Source organism: Lynx canadensis, chromosome B1, assembly GCF_007474595.2.
Source record: "Lynx canadensis isolate LIC74 chromosome B1, mLynCan4.pri.v2, whole genome shotgun sequence".
NCBI lineage: Eukaryota > Metazoa > Chordata > Mammalia > Carnivora > Felidae > Lynx > Lynx canadensis.
In genome coordinates this window covers 166,043,726-166,064,319 of record NC_044306.2, presented here as the reverse complement: position 1 = coordinate 166,064,319, position 20,594 = coordinate 166,043,726, and the positions used below count along the sequence as shown (strand labels likewise).

The 20,594-nt window shown below is 40.3% G+C and overlaps 2 protein-coding genes across 9 annotated transcripts in view; one reads left to right on the top strand and one right to left on the bottom strand.

Moving 5' to 3' along the window:
- The window catches only part of ATP10D (ATPase phospholipid transporting 10D (putative)), a 118,039-nt gene extending 113,509 nt beyond the window's left edge, over window positions 1-4,530 (top strand). For 3 of the 4 annotated variants that reach the window (XM_030313919.2, XM_032592997.1, XM_030313918.1), the window contains one exon: window positions 199-4,530. In XM_030313919.2, the coding sequence (XP_030169779.1) occupies window positions 199-529 (331 nt within the window). In that variant the 3' untranslated portion in view covers window positions 530-4,530. The remainder of the gene's footprint in view (window positions 1-198) is intronic. The other variant, XR_004343551.1, reaches the window with a different exon arrangement.
- Window positions 4,531-4,613: 83 nt separating this feature from the next.
- CORIN (corin, serine peptidase) overlaps window positions 4,614-20,594 on the bottom strand; it is a 260,054-nt gene continuing 244,073 nt past the window's right edge. For all 5 annotated transcript variants that reach the window (XM_030313921.1, XM_030313922.1, XM_030313924.1 and 2 more), the window contains 3 exons: window positions 15,598-15,869; window positions 13,334-13,467; window positions 4,614-4,808 (listed from right to left, as the gene is read on the bottom strand). In XM_030313921.1, coding sequence (XP_030169781.1) covers window positions 4,626-4,808; window positions 13,334-13,467; window positions 15,598-15,869 — 589 coding nt within the window. In that variant the 3' untranslated portion in view covers window positions 4,614-4,625. The remainder of the gene's footprint in view (window positions 4,809-13,333; window positions 13,468-15,597; window positions 15,870-20,594) is intronic.

Genomic DNA, 20,594 nt, shown 5'->3' with positions numbered 1-20,594 from the left:
TTTTCCAAGTGCTTTACAAATATCAACTTATTTAATATTGTTACTGCCTCCATTTTGTAGTTTGCTTATCTTTTCCTTTTACCTCAGGAAGACAAATGGGCACCAGACCCTTTTACTTTTTCTAATTGGTGAGTATTTTTTGTGTCCCTGTGCTACATTTGAGGTGAATGTAACTCTGTGGTGCTTTTTGTAACCTAGGTTTGTATACCGAGTTCTTCAGGGATCCCTATTTCCATCTCCAGTTCTAAGGGCGAAGCACTTTGACAGACTGACTCCAGAGGAGAGAACTAAAGCTCTCAAGAAGTGGGCAGAGGCTGGAAAGATGGGCCAAGTGACACCCAAGAATGCTGACCACTCAGACTCCAAGTCAGAGAAAAGAGCTAAGTCTGGCCCTGCTGACAGCTTTGCAATGATGTCAGCACCTTCTCATCCTGTTGACCAGGGAGACTTCTCTGTCCATGAAACTGCTTTGGACTCAGACTACTGTGAAACCAAGGCCTCAGGGATGGCTGGGCCCCCAAAGGGTTAAAAAAAAAAAAAGCATTGTAGCCTCCTTGGAGTTGCAAGTATTCCCTCAGATTTGGAAGAGGGACCTTGAAGAGGCACCTCTATCAAGAATGAAATGGATTTTTCCCTAAGGGACATGAACATTCATTCTACTGTGCTTGGAAAAGCCAATGTGATGACCTTTATCGTATGTTTGTAGATACATTTGTAAAAGGACTTGGAGTGTGACCTGAACAGAGTTTAGGGAAGTGAAATACTTAATTCAGAATCAAATGCTTTTATGAAACTTTTTGGACTTTGTAAAAGCTCTTTTATTGTCTTACAAGTGCAGACATTCTTAAGGGATTCCTTTGAGATGTATTTATTTAATTGGAAGATCTCCAATTCCAGGGAAGTGTTTTCAATGAGCAGACTCCAATCTGAATTGTTTTAAATGAAGAAAAAGTAGTTTTCAGATCAGTTAGAACTCCAAAGAGAAAAAAATGTTACATATAAATGGTTCACTTCCAGAAAAAAAATTCAAAGAACCTTCTAATGACAGTGTACCTAAAATAGGGTAATAGCTATACTATATGAAATGGAGTTAGTGATTATTAGTAGCTTATTTCATGCAGGAAGATGCCTTTGGTCGCCTGCAGATGTTAGGCATATCTTTCTGCTCATGTCAGTGTTCTCTTGAGGGGGAGTCTTCATTGGGAAAGGGCAGAGGGATGCCAGGGTTCCGTAGGAATGTGTTTCTCTCTCAGCTTTCAGTCAAAAGACAACCTTTTATGAGGTCTGCCTCTATGCAGCTGTTGTCAGTTGGGACACAGACCATAGGTAGGGGCAGACAGAATCAGCTGAGTCTCTAGCCTATTTGGCAACTTCTTGTATTCTAAAACTTACAATCAAAAGCCTGATCAAAATGAGACAATCAATTTCAAAACAGTCTTTCAGAGACCATTTGAGGGTTCATGGTCCTTACAGAATCCTACAAATTCTCTGGTGTTACAACTTTTAAAAGTGATTTACTGTGAATTGGGACTGATACAGGTGGTTATCAGAAGGATTTCATGAGGTTCTTAGAAAACTTCATTTTTTAAATACATTTTAGGACAGGAATGTCCATAGCAAGTTACTTGCTGTTGCAAATCATGTATGCTGGCTTTAGTTGGAACAAAGTCTAGTTTACCAAGTAAGCCCAGGTATTATAAGACCATCTATTCTTGTTGAGTTCTTTTTAAAATTCAGTATCTATTCATCTGAACATTGTCAGCCACTAGTCACCCAGAATCTCCTTCCTGAAATCTCCATGCTGATGTTCTCTGTCTGTATCAAGGTCTTATGACTATTAATCTGTTATTCTCAGGGCTTGATCTTTTCCTGATACCTACTTTCCTGGTCTGACATTTTTTTTTTTTTATAACTGTCTGATGCTACTACAAATAGTCTTTTATACAGACTGATTTCTAGAACTTTCAAAATCCCACATGATATTAGAGGTTGCTTTCTGCTTTCTTAATGATTTTTTAAAATTGTTTAATAAATAATTTGTACAAAAAACTGTCATCATTCCTGTAGATACCACTGAACCTAACAGTAATTGTTACCTGAGCTTAGAAGGAAGCTCTTAAAGCACACCTTTTACCAGAGTATTGTAGTGACCTTTTCTTATATGGAAAAATCAGTAATGTCATAGCAGCTGGCATTCATTCTCTGAATATAAATAAAGGGTTAGAATGTAAAGAGAAAAGAATAAGCCAAGAAGACTAAGAAAAAAAGTTAAGTTTCCAGATGTCAAGTATCCATACATAAGAGTAGAAGAAACTCGAGTGTTCATGTTATGTGTCCGCAATCTCTTATCCACAATTCTAAAATCCCAAGAGGTCTGGAACTTGAGGGTTTTTTCATAAGTTAGGCACAAATTAAATGTACCAGACATATGTAAAACTATGTAATATAATTATTCAGATGTTTTACTATAAAAATGTATTACTGGGTGCTAAACTGTATTGTATCTTTTAGTTTCTGAAAAATTCAGGATTCTGTCACACAGCTAGCCCTCAGGCAAAAAAAGATTTGGGATCCATATCAAGCCCTTAACAGGCCTCATTTACAAATGAGTAACCTTTACACAAAGTTATTGCATTTTGGTGTTCAATATATTTTCCCAAATTTGAGGGATCATTGTTCTTTATAGCCAGAAAAAAAATGGTTAATAATGTATATTTTGAGGTATAATTTTATCCCAAAAGATTTATAAAAGAATTATTCCAGGCTCCCAAAATGTACTCTGTAGACATGAAAGATCCTTGCACTCTTCCAGGATTAAAGTTTTCTTTGGACACTTAAGTAACCTGAGACTATTAGCAACCTTTCACTTCAAAAAGCCATCCGTTACCTAAAATAAAAGAGCACGTTCCTGTGAGAGGGAGTCCAAGACAGGTAAATTCGGGTTGGTAGGCGGCTGGGGCCAACAATTATGGTGGGAGACACAGTTTCCTGGGACTTTCCATCCATGTTCTATGTCCAATAAAAAAAAAAAAAAAAAAGGATTGTACCACTTTATTTGTATTGCAGGTTATTTAAAATAAGTACAACAGGTACACTTGACTGAACAGAAGTTGAGCAAGGCTAAAAGTTATTACATTAAGTATGTACCTACAACTATAACAAAACTGACATAATGTTCTTAAACTTTCATACAATTGTGACTGCAATTCCGTTGCTGGATTTCACATTCTGAGTAGGTTCACACAAACTAGAGAATAGGAGAGGAATAACATGGAACGTGTCAAGACAACTTTTTGAAACTGAAATATGTGGGCACATAGAAAAGAGTACAAAAATACATGTATAAAATAGCAGGTAGTGTCTCTGCTGAGGCAGTCCGGGTTGCTTGCTGGTGAAGGTTAGTAGGGAACCCTACTTGCTCAAAAGGCATTTGGATGTTGCAAAATGAATGCCTAACTAAATTACTTCCGTGTGAAAAATCTATATTTTGGAGCTTTTTAATGGGGAGAGATTGATGTACATAAAGTGGCCTAGTGCTTAAAAGCAGTAAAAAAATTTTGTTTTAATCATCAACAGGAGGAAATGGCAACAACACCAGATATGAAACATGTTTCAAGGACAAAATGTGGTACTCCAGGCAAACTTTCACCGTGCTTTGAGATGCGGTTCTGCGACTCTATTGTTATGGGTGAACACAGGACAATTGGAAAATATGGAATTGGAGCTCGGGTGCAATTTAATTTTCCTCTTCCAAAATTGAATCTCTCCAGTCTAAAGCGAGTTCTCCTTTGGCAAGCTTTAATCTCCATTCATTGTCACACAGGCAAAACAAAATGTTTTCCACGAATATGCTTCTAGTTGTTAAAATCTCAGTCAGCCGATACACAATGAACAAACCCCAGCTCTGGAGAAGCTTTTGTGGAGACTTTTCTATAAAGCAACATCCTTGATTTGAGTTCAGAGCGTGCAGTCCTCTATGGGAGTGCTAATGTTGATGTCTGAAGAACTTTGTGTTCAAAATGTCCTTCCATTTCAGCTACCTCAGTGGATGCTACTTGTCTTTTATATCTGTCCGTCATAGGTTCTCAGAATTTGAGAAGAGTACCAAACTTGAGAGAGTACCAGTAAATCATTTAAGCTTGTAAATTATCCTGGCTTTTTAATAAATCAAAAGCAAGTCTCCAGCATTAATATTGCAATTTGCCACTGTGCTCAAGAAACAAAAACCGGCAAAGATTAGTCATCCTGGATCTCAAGGTCCTCTTTGTGACTGAAAGAGAATTTTCCATAACCTGCTCCCCTAGCACCTGTCATATTCCAGGGCTGATAAATTTTGTGCTAAGGTCAAGGTTAGGCCTGGCAAGAGAACAAAATCTGCTTTTCTTTGTTTTTGGGTTTTTTTTTTTTTTAAAGACTTCATTAAACTTGAAACAAGAGAAAACTAAAGTTGAAAAAAAAAACGGAATAAAATTAGACCAAAACAAACATGAAAATTTGCAGTGCACTGCCGAGCATCCCGGTCCACGGAAAGTGCTTCTGTTCAGCTCTCTGCGGGAAGCACTCCACAGTCAAAAAGGCCATTTTCTTTGAACGTAGCTGGCAAAAGTCTCTGATCATCTTTGGGATTAGTTTAGGAGGAAGGTATGGATGTATATTTGTCTTTCAATCCACTCGACGAAGTAGGACACATTGCTATAAACCCCAGGCCCCAGGACTTTGGAAAAGCACACGGAGCCCCATGAGGTTAAACCAAATAATGTCCACTGTCCTCCAGGCCGCTCACAAACAAGTGGCCCGCCGCTGTCACCCTGTAATGAATAGCAGTGCACATTAGTCACTGGTATTTCGGAACCCTCATGGCGTCTGTGTTATCCTGAGGGTGCAATAAAGCCAAACCCAGCTTAACCAACTTCTTGGAAAGTTCTAACAAAGCTTTCATTGCCAACTGGTGGAGGGAGCGTGCTTTCGACCTACGCAAGTGGAACTTGCACTTACACTCTGATCTTGAAAAAAACGGAGGTGCCTTGGGAAAGGACTACATTCTTTTTTTTCCCCAAGAAATCAGAAGATTTCTCAGTCATTTCCTGTGCTAAATTCAAATAGGTCATAATTTCTTTTTAAATGGGTGTATCAGAACTAATACTCTGCTAGTTTGATCTCGTTCTTTAACTTTGAGTCATTTTATAAATGTGGAAAGTACCCAAATGGGACAGAGATTTGATTTTCTCCACAAAGCATTACTAGAAAAATACTCCAGAATAACCCTATTTTCAAGATTCATGCTCCATTAATGTGTGCATTCAGTAAAAGACACTGACAACTTGCTTGATTTCTTAATAGTTTTTAGGACCGTTCCAATTAGTATGCTTGAATGGAAAACACCACATAAGAATTATTTCCGGCAAGGTATTTTGTGGATAGCTTGTATTCTCTTTCACATGCTGGGGATTTTCGTTCTTGACATCTAACTTCAGGTGTTGCAGTTCTTCTGCCCACATGTAATTAAGACACTATGACTTTATAAATGTTACTATTTGTTACATCTGAAAAGATCAGAGATTAAGTGCATTCCACACTGCCTCAAAAGAGAGGGATGGATACCTTGTAAAATAAGGAAGTAAGTGTGGAAATTCATAGTGGGAGTTTACCAATAATCCTTGCCCTGTAAGAATTTCAGACTTAGAATTAGCTAGATGGTCTTCCCGCTCGGGTCATGTTGGAGAAAAACAGTAATTATGTTTATTGATGCCTCCTCTAAACCCTTGCCCTCGGATTAGCTCATTTAATCCTCATGAAACCCCTATGAGTTGACAATAATTATAATATGCGTGTTGGAGGCAATGAGCCTGAGGCACAGGTGTGTAACGTGTTCATTGGCAGAGTTAGCGTTAGATGCAGGCGTCCTGACACCATGACTCCAGCTCCATAACTACTTCTCAGAAGTGTCAGCAACTACTACTGCTATTAGAAATAGAGTTTTGACTGTGCTGTGGGCTTTTGTGGCAATGGCGATCCTTACGTTCCTAACTTAGCAATGCCGTAAGCCTGAATAGTAAGGATAGACCTTGCAAGAGGCTGAATAAACCGTTCTGCCTGGAAGCCTCATGGAGTTTTTTAAAGCAAAATTTACTAGAAAAATTTTATCAAATTCCACAATTGTTTCATCTCCCCTTAGGTAAAGGCAAGAGTAAAATGCTGACTTATTTAGGATAAGCTGTTTATTATGCCAGAGTGCTATTAAAGTTGGACGTGCCTACGTTGCCTCTAAAAAAGAAGCCTCTTCAGAGAAGAGAATGGAAAGGGGTACACGGTAACTTGGGAATTCGGTATACTGAAAGATGCTGCCAATAAAATCAAATGTAACTAGCATTTCTAAAAAAAAATGAGACGTGTACAGGTCAGCATCTCTGTACTTTCAGATCAGGAATTTAGCCAAATAACTATTCAGCATCTACTCTGCAAGATTCTGTGCTAGGGTCTATGAAGACGAAGAAGGCACCATTTTTTTTTTTTTGTCCCAGAGAGGTCACAAGTCTGCTTGGGTACCAAGCATAACTCCACTTGAAAGCCAGGACTAAGGACCATGACGAAGGAGTCTTCAAAGGAGTGAGCGATTACTGCCAGCTGGAGAAGAACAAAAGTGCCTTCCCAAGATGTGGATTTTGAGTTAAGCGTCGTGAGGCAAATAAACAAGTGTCAGGTGGAAAGCAAGAGAGGAGAAAGAAGCAATTCAAATACAAGGGATTATACAGCAAAAAGGCATAATTTGCTCTTTTTTGGTCCTCTTCCTTTTCATAATATTGGGCGTTAGGCCAAAGTTTATGTTTGGCTTCAGTATTGATCCCCATGATTTATTTCTAGACCTTAACAGAAGGGTTTAACAGCTTCCAATGTATGCTATGGATGTAATTGAGGAATATAACGAGAGGTTCTGGTAAATAATCTTGCTCCAGACCTGGGGAAAAAGTAGCTTTTGATTATTTGTTTTGTTCTGTATGCTCCCTGGGGATGTATTATAGAGTATCTGGTATGCATTTAAGACACCCACAGTGTTGAACTCCTAGGACCTAGTTCCTACCAGGCGACATGATATGAACATGCCTGTGCCTGTGCTTGGGCTTCAATTCTCTTTCAAAGAACACCTCCCTTCTTCTCCTTTAGCAATTACCAAGGGATGAAGAGGCACTAATTTGGGGTGGGTCTCCGAATGGTGTTGGGAACAGGGAGAAATGTATACACACTCATCACTGTTACCAGGAGAGTGTAGCGGTTGAGCACTTGGACCCTGAAGCTGGACTTCCTGAGTTCATATCCTCACTCTGCCACCTTCATGCTGGGTGATACGGGGTTAATTACTTAACCTCTCTGCTCCCTTGCTGTCTTGATTTGTAAAATAGCATAAACAATGATACTGCCACAAGCGTTGATTGTGAGGATTAAATGAGTTATTAAAAAGCACTTGGAAGAGATACTGGAACACAACAAGCACCAACCGATAGATACTGATGCTAAAGGCACAATTCATTGAGTGAGTCGGACATCACACACAGATAGGTGAAAGGGCTTTCACATACATGGACGTGGGTAATCATCAAACACCCTGAATATTAGAATCAGCCCCATCTTATGAGAAAACTTTCTAGAGAAACTTCTCCAGGTCACTTTGTTCTTACAGGCAGAGATAGGACCCAACCCAAAACTTTCAGGCTGCACATTCTGTGTCCCAAGACCCACACCAAGCTGCCTTCCCAAACACTTTTTTTTTTTTTTTTGGCTTGGGAAATCAAACCTGGGCCTCTCATATGAAGGTAGGAATTCTTCCACCGCTGCCCACCTCAATTGGACAATTCGTGGTCAGGAAGCAGAAGAGACTGTGGCCTTGGTGAAACTGCAGGGGAGGCGCCTGCCTCCCTCTTTCCCATGACAACTAAAGAATCACCACTGGGCCATTTCCAGTCTCCTGATTTGCCCGTTTTGAAATAGGCCACTGAGAATGTTCTTTTGTTATGTCGTGTGAGTGGTAATGACATTGTTGATCTCTTCATCAATTCTAAAATGTGAGGGGCAATCTGATTTACTGAACAGCAGTGAAATAACAAAGGTCTTCCATAGCAGTTGCACTCTGTTGTAAACTTCTTTGAAGCAGAAAGAGAAATTCACAATCCAATTTACAACTGCACCGAAAATTGTAAGATACCAGGAATAAACTTAACCAGAGAGGTGAAAGACCTATACTCTGAAAACTATAAAACATTGATGAAAGAAATTGAAGATGACACAAAGAAATGGAAAGATGTTCCACTATCTTGGATTGAAAGAACAAATATTATTAAAATGTCCATACCACCTACAGCAGTCTACAGATTTAATGCAATCTCTATCAAAATACCAACAGCATTTTTCACAAAACCAGAGCAAACAATCCTAAAATTTATATGGAACCACAAAAGACCTTGAATAACCAATGCAATCTTGAAAAAGAAAAACAAACCTGGAAGTTTCACAATTTCAGACTTCAAGTTATATTTCAAAGCTGTAGTGATCAAAACAGTATGGTCCTGGCACAAAAACAGACACATTTATCAATAGAACAGAATAGAAAACCCAGAAATAAACCCACAATTATATGGTCAATAAATCTTCAACAAAACAGGAAAGAATATCCAATGGGAAAAAGTCTCTTCAACAAATGGTGCTGGGAAAACTAGTCAGCATGTACATGCCCAGGCAGTAATGTTTCTGACATTGGCCACAGCAACATTTTTCTAGATATGTCTCTTGAGGGAAAGGAAATAAAAGCAAAAATAAAAATGAACTATTAGAGCCACATCAAAATAAAAAGCTTCTGCACAGCGAAGGAAACAATCAACAAAACTAAAAAACCACCTATGGAATGGGAGAAGATATTTGCAAATGACAAATCCAATAAAGGGTTAGTATCCAAAATATATAAAGAACTGATACAACTCAACACCCACAACACAAATAACCCAATTAAAAAATAGGCAGAAGACATGAATAGACATTTTTCCAAAGAACACATCCAGATGGCCAACAGACACATGAAAATATGTTCAACATCACTTATCATCAGGAAAACGCAAATCAAAACTACAATGAGGATATTGAACCGGCCCTGCATCCCAGGTATAAATCCCACTTGGTTGTGGTGAATAATTCTTTTAATGTATTGTTGGATCTGGTTGGCTAGTATCTTGTTGAGGATTTTTGCATCCACGTTCACCAGGGAAATTGGTCTGTAGTTTTCCTTTTTAGTGGGGTTTTTGTCTGGTTTTGGAATCAAGGTAATGCTCGCTTCACAGAATAGTTTGGAAGTTGTCCTTCCATTTCTATTTTTTTGGAATAGCCTCAAAAGAATAGGTGTTAACTTTTCTTATGTCAATAAAAGAAAGGACAAGAACCACATGATCCTCTCAATAGATGCAGAGAAAGAATTTGACAAAATACAGCATCCTTTCTTGATAAAAACCCTCAAGAAAGTAGAGATGGTAGGATCAAACTTCAAGATCATAAAAGCCATATATGAAAGACCCACTGCTAATATCATCATCAATGGGGAAACACTGAGAGCTTTCCCCTTATGGTCAGGAATACGACAAGAATGTCCACTATCACCACTGTTATTCAACATAGTATTGGAGTCTTAGTCTCAGCAGTAAGACAACACAAAGGAATAAAAGGCATCCAAGTCAGCCAGGAGGAAGTCAAACTTTCACTCTTCGCGGATGACATGATACTCTATATAGAAAACCCAAAAGATTCCACCAAAAAACTGCTAGAACTGATCCATGAGTTCAGCAAAGTCACAGGATATGAAATCAGTGCACAGAAATCAGTACCATTCCTATACAACAATAATGAAGCAACAGAAAGAGAAATCAATGAATCGATTCCATTTACAATTGCACCAAAAACCATAAAATACCTAGGAATAAACATAAGCAAAGAGGCGAAAAACCTGTACACTGAAAATTATAGAAAGCTTATGAAAGAAGTTGAAGAAGGCACACAAAAATGGAAAAAGATTCCATGCTCCTGATTAGAAGAACAAATATTGTTAAAATGTCGATACTACCCAAAGCAATCTACATATTCAATGCAATCCCTATCAAAATGACACCAGCATTCTGCACTGAGCTAGAACAAACAATCCTAAAATTTGTATGGACTCAGAAAAGACCCTGAATAGCCAAAGCAATCTTGAAAAAGAAAACCAAAGCAGGAGGCATCACAATCCCAGACTTTAAGCTATACTAGAAAGCTGTAATCATCAAGACAGTATGATACTGGCACAAGAACAGACACTCAGATCACTGGAACAGAATAGAGAACCCAGAAATTTACCCAAAAACCTACGGTCAACTAATCTTTGACAAAGCAGGGAAGAATATCCAATGGAATAAAGACAGTCTCTTCAGCAAATGGTGCTGGGAAAACTGGACAGTGACATGCAGAAAAATTAACCTGAACCACTTTCTTACACCATACACAAAAATAAACTCAAAATGGATAAAAGACCTAAACGTAAGACAGGAAGCCATCAAAATTCTAGAGGAGAAAGCAGGCAAAAACTTCTTTGACTTGCCCACAGAACTTCTTACTCAACATGTCTCCGGGGGCAAGGGAAACAAAAGCAAAAATGAATTATTGGGACCTCATCAAAATAAAAAGCTTCTGCACAGCAAAGGAAACAATCAGCAAAACTAAAAGGCAACTGACAGAATAGGAGATGACATATCAGATAAAGGGTTAGTATCCAAAATCTATAAAGAACTTATTAAACTCAACCCCCAAAAAACAAAGAATCCAGTGAAGAAATGGGCAAAAGACATGAATAGACACTTCTCCAAAGACATCCAGATGGCCATCCAACACATAAAAAAATGCTCAACATCACTCATCATCAGGAGAATACAAATCAAAACCACAAAGTGATACCACCTCACACCAGTCAGAATGGAAAACATTAACAACTCAGGCAACAATAGGTGTTGGCGAGGATGTGGAGAATGAGGATCTCTTTTGCGTTGTTGGTGGGAATGCAAACTGGTGCAGCCACTCTGGAAAACGGTATGGTGGTTCTTCAAAAACTTAAAACAGAACTGCCCTACAACCCAGCAATTGCATTACTAGATACATATCCAACGGATACAAATGTGCTGTTTTGAAGAGGCACATGCACCCCCATGTTTATAGCAGCACTATCGACCATAGCCAAAGTATGGAAAGAGCCCAAATATCCATTGATAGATGAATGGATAAAGAAGATGTAGTATACACACACACACACACACACACACACACACACAATGGAGTATTACTCGGCAATAAAAAAGAATGAAATCTTGCCATTTGCAACTACGTGGATGGAACGAGAGGGTTTCAATGTGAGCGAAATTAGTCAGAGAAAGACAAATATATGACTTCAATCATATGAGGAATTTAAGATACAAAACAGATGAACATAAGGGAAAGGAAGCAAAAATAATATAAAAATAGGGAGAAGGACAAAACATAAGACAAAACATTAAATATGGAGAACAAATAGAGGGTGGCTGGAGGGGTTGTGGGGGGGGGATGGGCTAAATGCGTAAGAAGCATTAAGGAATCTATTCTTGAAATCACTGTTGCACTATATGCTAACTAACTTGGATGTAAATTTAAAAATTAATTAATTAATTAATTTTTTAAAAACTACAGGGGCGCCAGCGTGGCTCAGTCGGTTAAACGTCTGACTTTGGCTCAGGTCATGATCTCACGGTTTGTGAGTTTGAGCCCTGCGTTGGGCTCTGTGCTGTCAGTTCGGAGCCTGGAGCCTGCTTTGGATTCTGTGTCTCCCTCTGTCTCTCTAGCCCTCCCCCACTCACACTCTGCCTCTCAAAAAATGAATAAACATTAAAAATTTTTTTTAAAAACTACAATGAGGTATCACTTTACACCTGTCAGAATGGCTAAAATCAAAAACACAAGAAACGAGTTAGTGAGGATATGGAGAAAAAGGGACACTCTTGCACTGTTGGTGGGAATGCAAACTGATGCAACCATTGTGGAAAGCAATATGGGGGTTCCTCAAAATGGTAAAAATAGAACTATCCTAAGTTCCAGTAATAGCACTACTGAGTATTTATCCAAAGAATAAAAAACACTAATTCAAAGGGATGCATTCACCCTGATGTTTATAACAGCATTATTTGCAATAGCCAAGTTGTGGAAGCAGTCCAAGTGTTCACTGATTGATGAATGGATAAAGAAGATATGGTATTTATCTTGGAATATGGATATCTTGGAATATGGAATATCATTCAGCCATAAAAAGCATGAAATCTTGCCATTTGCAATGACCCGGATAGAGCAAGAGAGTATAATGCTAAGCAAGGTAACTCAGTCAGAGAAAGATACCATATGATTTCACTCATATGTGAAATATAAGAAACAACACAAAGGGGAAAAAAAGACAAGTCAAGAAAGAGACTCTTAATTATAAAGAATAAACTGATGAGGGGAAGTGGGGAGGGGGTGAAATCAGTGGTGGAGATTAAGGAGTGCACATGTGATGAGCCCCGGGTGATGAATGGAATTGTTGAATCACTTGTACACTTGAAACTAGTATAACATTGTATGTTAACTATGCTGGAATTAAAATTTTAAAATGGAAAGAAAAAAAGTAACTCTTTTGTCCTTCCCTGGTTTCTAGTTCAACATAATATTCAATGAATGTTTATTATATAGAAATAAAAACGCCTCCCTGTATTGCTAAGTTAGCATGCTCAGGAAACTACTGCGACCAGGAATCCTGGGTGTCGAAAGCAATCAACTCAGGAGCAATCAACTCTTGAGACAAAGGTAGTTCTCTCACACAGCCTGGAAGGTGGGATGTGGTGTGTGCTTTAACGCCGTCACCCTGATGGCTGAAAACATCCTTTGGTGCTCCTCTGCTGTGGGCAGGGAGGGGAGGTGGGGAGGGGCAGCCTGGTTGGAGCCATGATTACCACTAGCTCCTCACAGAACCTTGTTTGTGCTAGCTGCTGAGATGGGCCAGACAACTGTTTTTCTTCGTTTTGCCGACCCAGGGTGCTGTTCCCCATGCAGTAGATGAGAAAGCTGAGGGCAACCTGAGTGAAGGGCATGGAGGTAGTTAGGGGGATCACTCGGGTACTGGATAAAGTATATACTGTGAATAATTAAACATTTGGTAATAAGCAATCTTCAAAAAGCATTCCCAAAGGGCTACAAATGAATCATAACAAGTTTATATGGACCCATCGACGTTACTGCTGAACTGAATCTCCTCGGTAACCAGAAAGCAATTTACCATGCACGAGTCGACTGTGCCGGACTCATAGCCGGCACATATCATCCGGGTGGTGATGGTCTTCATGTCAAAGTAGGACTGGCATTGCTCCAGAGAGATGATGCGGACTTCTCCCTCTTGCAGCTTAAAAGGCACTAGATTTTTTAAAAGAGAAGAAACACAATATATAAGAGGGTAAAATGACTCAAAGATGAGGCTAGCTATATATGAAATGATTACATCTGTATACCAAGAGAACCATAACCTTTACTTAAAGTGTCGTCTCAAAGACAAGTCTTGTTTGGCGTCAGAATCTTCCAATTAGAAGTGTTGACAGCAATCATCTCATCAAACCCCTTTATTTTACCAATGGGAAAACTGAGGTACAGACTGGTCAAGTAACTTGCTTAGGTAACTTGGCTCGTGCTTCCGCCCCCCCTTAATATATCCTGCAACAAGAACAACAACTACTAAAATGAAAAGGGAAATAATCAAGCCAAAGCACTGCCCCCAGATGCGAGGCTGCTGGATCAATGTCAGCGGAACATGCCAGCCCCCTTCTGCTAAGGTACAGAACACCATCTGGTCTAACAGGGGAATGATTGCTCTATCTTAGGTTTACAGAATATGTCTCATCATGTACTGCCATAGCCATTACTGGAGGTAAGAACCTTTAATCCCTAGAGGAGATGACAGGGAGATGTCGAAAGGGACAAAGCCATCCCTACTGTCAGCAGAGGGAACATGTGAATTCCATCTTGTTTCTACATTGTCACAGAATAATAACGGATTTCTTGGAGCATAATCTTTTGTTGTTTAGACCTTCTACCAAATTATACACATTGTTCTCCTTTTAGATAGTGATGGTAAAGCAGTGCCTATGTACAGGACAGCTTATAGGAAGAAAGAGTCATGTATGGGAAAATCAGTGTGATGGGAACAGTTTCAATGAATTGTGCAAAGAATAGTGATAAGAACCATCACCAACATTTACTGGGTACAGGCCAGGACCTGATCTCGGCATTTTCTGGGCCTCTTGTCTTTAATCTTTGCAATAATCCTGTGAAATAGACAGTTGCTATTATTTTTTTCCATTTTAGAGTAAGCTAGAAAGTCAGGGTCAATCAAACCTTTCTAACTGAATTCGGACCTCTGGTCTTCATGCCATGCCATATATGTGGTCTGTGTGATGCTACATGATTGCTGTGAGTTTGATGTGGATATTGTGGAAACACAAGTAGACACAATATAAAGCATATTCTGCTGCTATATCACATCACGGTACTAATTATAGCTTTGAAAAACCAAGAGCCACAGGGATCGTGACATCATATGTCCGACACCGCCTTCAAAGGTCTTCCATGGGAGCTCTTCAGATGGCATTGACTTCATTTCTATCGTTTGACTTTTTCTTTCTGTCCTCAAGTGATAACATAGAAAAGAAACTCAACTTAGCCCATAACTTTTCTGACTAAATTTTGAGAAGAAGAAAAAAACTGTCATTCAAATCGGCAGTGCTAACATAGATAACAGGATAGCAATATACATCGGCATTCCCGAGAGCCGTGCTGGTGTTCTTGATACAGTTGGGGTGGCCAGCACTTACTGTAAAGCAAATGCCTCACTGATTACATTCTTATTCTAAACTTTTAACAGGTCCAACAAAATGAGAGAATCCATTATGGGGGCTGGGAGTAGGCAGTACCAATTGCTTAATTTTTGTGTTTTGTAGGTTTCAAGCATCTAGAGAGCCCAACTATTTTAATCAATTTAAACAGGCAAATGGCAAATCAGGTTTCCTTCTGGAAGGACTTACAGCTTGTTATGGATGTTGACAAGACCAAATCATAACAGAGAATTGGAAACGTGACCATGCAGCCTGACCGCAGGACTGAAACTGCCTGATCTCCAGAGAGGGGGCTCCCAGTGAGAGTGACTTGGCCTGCAGAGTGCAAATCACCGGTAGAGACCGGTCTGAAGCCAGGAAGATAAGCCTTATCTCACAGGGCAGCCCCAGGGCATCGGCAGCGGCTCCCTGGAGAAAGAATCTGGGGTGCAGAGAAGGATTTTTGAGGCTGCATGTGAGCCTGGCAGGTTCAAGTACCGTGAGGTGCTGACACCTCCATGTGCATGGCAGGTGGGTGTGACACGTGCACCTCGTCTTTGCTATTTGTGGCTACACTTTTAGAAGTGAAAATGGGAAACTGGCGCCAACGGCTGGGCGGTAACACAGTGTTTTCCAGGGACAAACTGAAAGGCAAGTGCTCCTGAGGACGGTAGCTTACTTTTGTTGCCCATATGCCCCCAGCCTGTGATGTAGCAGTACGTATCCGGTTCCAAGGACTGCTCCGTGCCGGGTAAGCAGACGGGCCGCACGTAGATGGTTTCATTGATGTCTTCGCTTAGCTCCACTATGCTGATGTCGTAGTCGACCACAGCTCGACTGTAGCGAGGGTGCAGGATGATGGTCCTCACCAGGCGCGTCTGCATAAATGTCGACGGGTGGTCTAGGTTGTTGATGCCAAAGACCACTTTCCAGACGGCAGCGCTCTCTCTCCTAAAATGATGAATTCAAGAGCTATTGGCTTAAACTCAAATTTACATTTTAAAATGTACATGCAAATTTTTTTAAAAAAAATTATTTATTTTGAGAGAGAAAGAGAGAGAGAGAGAGTGAGGAGGGACAGGGAGAGAAGGAGAAAGATAGAATCCCAAGCAGGCTCCGTGCTGTCAGCACAGAGCCCGACATGGGGCTCGAACTCATGAACCTTGAGATCATGACCTGAGCCGAAACCAAGAGCCGGACGCTTAACGGACTGAGCCACCCAGATACCCCTAAAATGTACATGTGATTTTTAAAAATATTTTGTTTATGTAAATAATGGCTCTTTCCCTGCACCTCTATAATGGCCTGAGTTAATTTGTAAATAGGTATTCTTGTAGAAAGAAAAGCTCATGTTTCTAGAATGGGGCTATTTTGGAAAGCAAAATTTGTTCAATTTGGGAGACAGCCAGGGTGGTTTCTTGCTTCAATGAGTGGGAGAAATAATAAAAAGACATGAAGAAGAAAGAGGAAATTCTGGGGCATGGAGAGTCCTGAAAGGTAAGTGAGTAAAGTGTTTTAAGGTGGGAGTTGACTAGAATAATCCCAGCAAGTGCTCAAAAACAATGCAGCCTTGTGAACCTGACCACCGGAAGTTATGGTAACCTTTTTAAGCCTTTGGCTTGAAATTTTCAAAAGGTTCTTCCAAAAACTTGCCATTTCTTGGAGGCACTTGCTGCTTCTTGGGGGAATTTCTTAGTCTTGGCTTTTTATTCTCCTCCCTTTTCATCTTTCCTCTTGTCTCCTCTTCTTCTCTGCTCTCAAGTCTATGTCAAAGTGCCCCAGGGCTCTACTGTCAGTCTTCTTATTCCATACTCATCCCCTTGAAGATTTCATCTAGTCCAATGGTTTTAAATGCCACCAAGTCCTGGTAACTCCCAAACATATATCTCTAGCTCCCCCCTCCCCCATGAGCTACAAATCTGAATAGAGAATCATCTACTCAACACATTTGCTTGTATATTCAACAGTAGCTAAGATTTTTTAGTGCTTACCACATTTTTGACAGTGTTCTAAGCATTCAGAATGCATTTTACAGGTATTTAGTACTTATAACCATGTGACACAGTTGAAACGTCTTTCTCTTATCTCAACATCCTCTGCATCAGCAAATCTTCACCACTCCACTTTCAAATATACCCTGAATCTTGATGTTTCTCCCTCTTCCACAATCTATCTTAATGGAACCACTGCCAAGTGCTTGGACCACTGCAATGACCTCCCAAAAGGAGGCCCTTCTACCCTTAGCCCCCTGAGCTCATTTTCCTCATGGCAGCAGAGTGATCTTTTTAATAACAACATTAGAGGGGCACCTGGGTGGCTTACTCGGTTAAGTGTCTCACTCTTGATTTGGGTTCTGATCATGATCTCACAGTTCATGAGTTCAAGCCAGTGCAGGGATCACTTGGGGTTCTCTCTCTCTGCTCCTCCCCTGCTCTCTCTCACACTCTCTCTCTAAAAATAAATAAATAAATATTTTAAAAAATTATATTGAGTCCATCTCATGCTCATAATTCTCCAGGGAAATTGAATCACACTGGAGACATTGTAGACTTCTCCCCATGGCCCCTGAGCTGACTTGCTCCATTCCAACCCCAAGAACTTTCTAGTTTCAGACATGCTGAGGATATCCTCAACCCAGAGGCTCTTCCCTTTCTGTTCTCTCAGCTCCCATATGGTTCCCACCTTAACTCCTCTTCTTTGAGGTCTCAGCTCAAACACCACCTTCTCATAGCTGTCCTCCTTGGCCACCCAGTCTACGCTCTATTCCGTCTCCATCACTCTCTACTCTTGACCCTGCTTTAATTTTTATCTCATTGGTATCAATGACATCAACACAGCTGTTTGTCTATCCTCTGCCTTGCACCCAGCATAGATGTTCCATGAGGCCAGGGACTTGGTTGGTCTTATTCAGTGCTGTATTCACAGGCCCCATGAACTAGTATGTAGCAGGTTCTCAACAAGTATTTGCTTAATGGTGGCTCAATGCACGTAAACACTAGTAAAAACATTTACTAATGGCCACCTAGGCAAAGTCTATTCTTCGTCAACCCTTCCCCACCCTCTCTACCTTTCCCAGTCCCTCCTCCTCCAGAATAGGCCAGGAGCAGAGGAGTGGAGAGGACCACAGTGCTAGCAGAGCTTTCCTAGTGGACACCCCCTTACATGGTGTTAGCATAAGTGAGCCATGTCAACTGTCCCCACTTAGGAGCTTGCTCAACTAAAGCAGGTTGATTTGACCCACTAGACAGTTGTTTTTCAATCCAGGCTGAATGCTGAATCATGTGGGGAACTCTTAAATACTGATTTTTCTGGGCAACACCCCACATCAGTTGAAAGCTTTAGGCTAGGTGGGGACTGGGAATCAATATAAGAGCTCTCAATGGACTCTCTGACAAAAACTCACCCACATTCCTTCTTTCCTTTGCATGCTTTTCTTTACTGTGTTTTCATGCATGACAAAGATTCAAAGAGTTGGTATTTCAGGAGGGTTAGGAAAGAAGTGGCCAAGGTCAGCATTCAAACTGTTTACAGCTTTGCTGGATTCTTGGAGTACACTCTACTAAATGACTCTTCTAAAAAACGTAGTCCATGAGTTCTATCCTTTTACCATTGTAAAGAAAAATAATTTTAGGCTATATGAACAGGAATTGATGTCATTCTTTGAATGCAGATATAGATATAGATATTAGCTATCAACATGTAGATAGGTATAGATATATAGTTATAGACATATAGCACTCCTCCATGCCAAACATGGTGCTAGGGATTACAATAAGCAAGATATGATTCCTGCTCAACAAACTTCAGAATTGAGTGAAGATGAACAATTAAAGAAACAATCATAGTAAAATGTAGGAAGTGATACCTCATGAGCATTTCAAGATGATATTACAGAAGAATTATTTTTCATTAAAGAAGGCTATCACTCAAAGAATATGTCTTTCTTTCTCTTCCTCCCTCCCTCCCTTCCTTCCTCCTCTCCACCCTCCCTCCTTTCCTCCCTTCCCTCCTTACCTTCTTTTCTTCTTTCTTTCCTCCCTCCTTTTCTTCTTCCCTCTCTCCTTTCCTTTCCCCCTCTCCCTCCCTTCTTTCTTTCTTTCCTTCCTTCCTTCCTTCCTTCCTTCCTTCCTTCCTTCCCTCTCCCCACTTTTCTCTCTCCCTCCTTTCCTTCTTTCTCTTTCTCTCTCCTCCTTCCCCCTCCCCTTCCTTTCCTCCCTTCTGTCCCTCTTTCACTTCCTCCCTTCCTTCCCTCCTTCCCTTGTTCCTTCCATTTTTCCATCCTACAGAAGTAAGTGCATGACCATTTGAGAAATTCAATATTCCTTTGAGATTCTATCATTTAAGGCATCTGAAATCAAGCAACAATTTATTTCAAATTTATGCTTATTTAATAGCTCCTTGCCCTTGATTCAGAGCTACTAAATTTTGTTTATAACAAATACTCATCCATTTGCTTAAATCATAAGCAGTATTTCAAATAATTGAACACTGCAAATTATTTGTAACAAGATGAAGTAGCATCAATTTCAGACTTAATTACTGTATTGTGCTTAATATAATTCTAACAGTGAAAAGTAAAACTGCTAAATTTTATTAACCCGTATCTAGTAGTTTCTTGCTACATAAGTTACGGTCTTTTTGGCATTAGCATCCACCAAAAACAAACAGAGTAACACAGGAAATTCACATAATTTTTGTAATCTGTGAGATATTGTTCTTTTTACTTTTTGTTATGAGTGTGATGGAAAAAAATAAAGTCTCTTTTAATGTTTTTTTTTTTTTTTCCCAAGGCTGGCAAAAACCAGGAAAACCACAAGCTGTTGTTTGAAATGGACATGTGAAGTGAGGGAATTGTGTATAAATGGTAAATGGGCATATTAAACACATGCTGGAAAGAATGAGTCAGGAATAATAGCAGAGACAACCCCGTGTTGGTGGAAGCAAAAAGAGGAAAGAAAATTTAGAGTTTCATGAATGCCACGGGAGTCTAGTTTCAGTTCAAAATTACCCTGTGGAGAAACACATAAGAACAAGGAGGTTCACCTGGGCGGTTTAGTGAAGCGTTTGAATGACAAAAGAAAAAAAGCCAATTATAGAAGCTGAAAATCTTCAGCAAAAGGAGGATTTTTTTCAAACTGAGCTGTCAGACATCAAAGCATCAGTACAGAGAGCTGGTGCATCCTTAAAGAAGTTTCTGCAGAGACCCGTCATGTTCTGGGAGGGATGAAGCAGGCAGAGAGGAAGCCCAGTGAAAATCCACCAATCAAATGAAAATGGCAGATGGGGCACCTGGGTGGCTCAGTTGGTTAAGCTCCAACTCTTGATTTAGGCTCAGGTCAGGATCTCAGGGTCTTGAGACCTAGCCCCATGATGAGCCCCACACTGGGCTCTCTGCTGGGTATGGAGCCTGCTTAAGACTCTCTCTCTCTCTCTCTGTCTCTCTCTCTCTCTCTCCCCTCTCATTGACCCTCCCCCAACCCATGCATGTGTGCACTCTCACTTTCTCTTAAAAAAATGGCTGATGGGGCGCCTGGGTGGCGCAGTCGGTTAAGCGTCCAACTTCAGCCAGGTCACGATCTCGCGGTCCGTGAGTTCGAGCCCTGCGTCAGGCTCTGGGCAGATGGCTCGGAGCCTGGAGCCTGTTTCCGATTCTGTGTCTCCCTCTCTCTCTGCCCC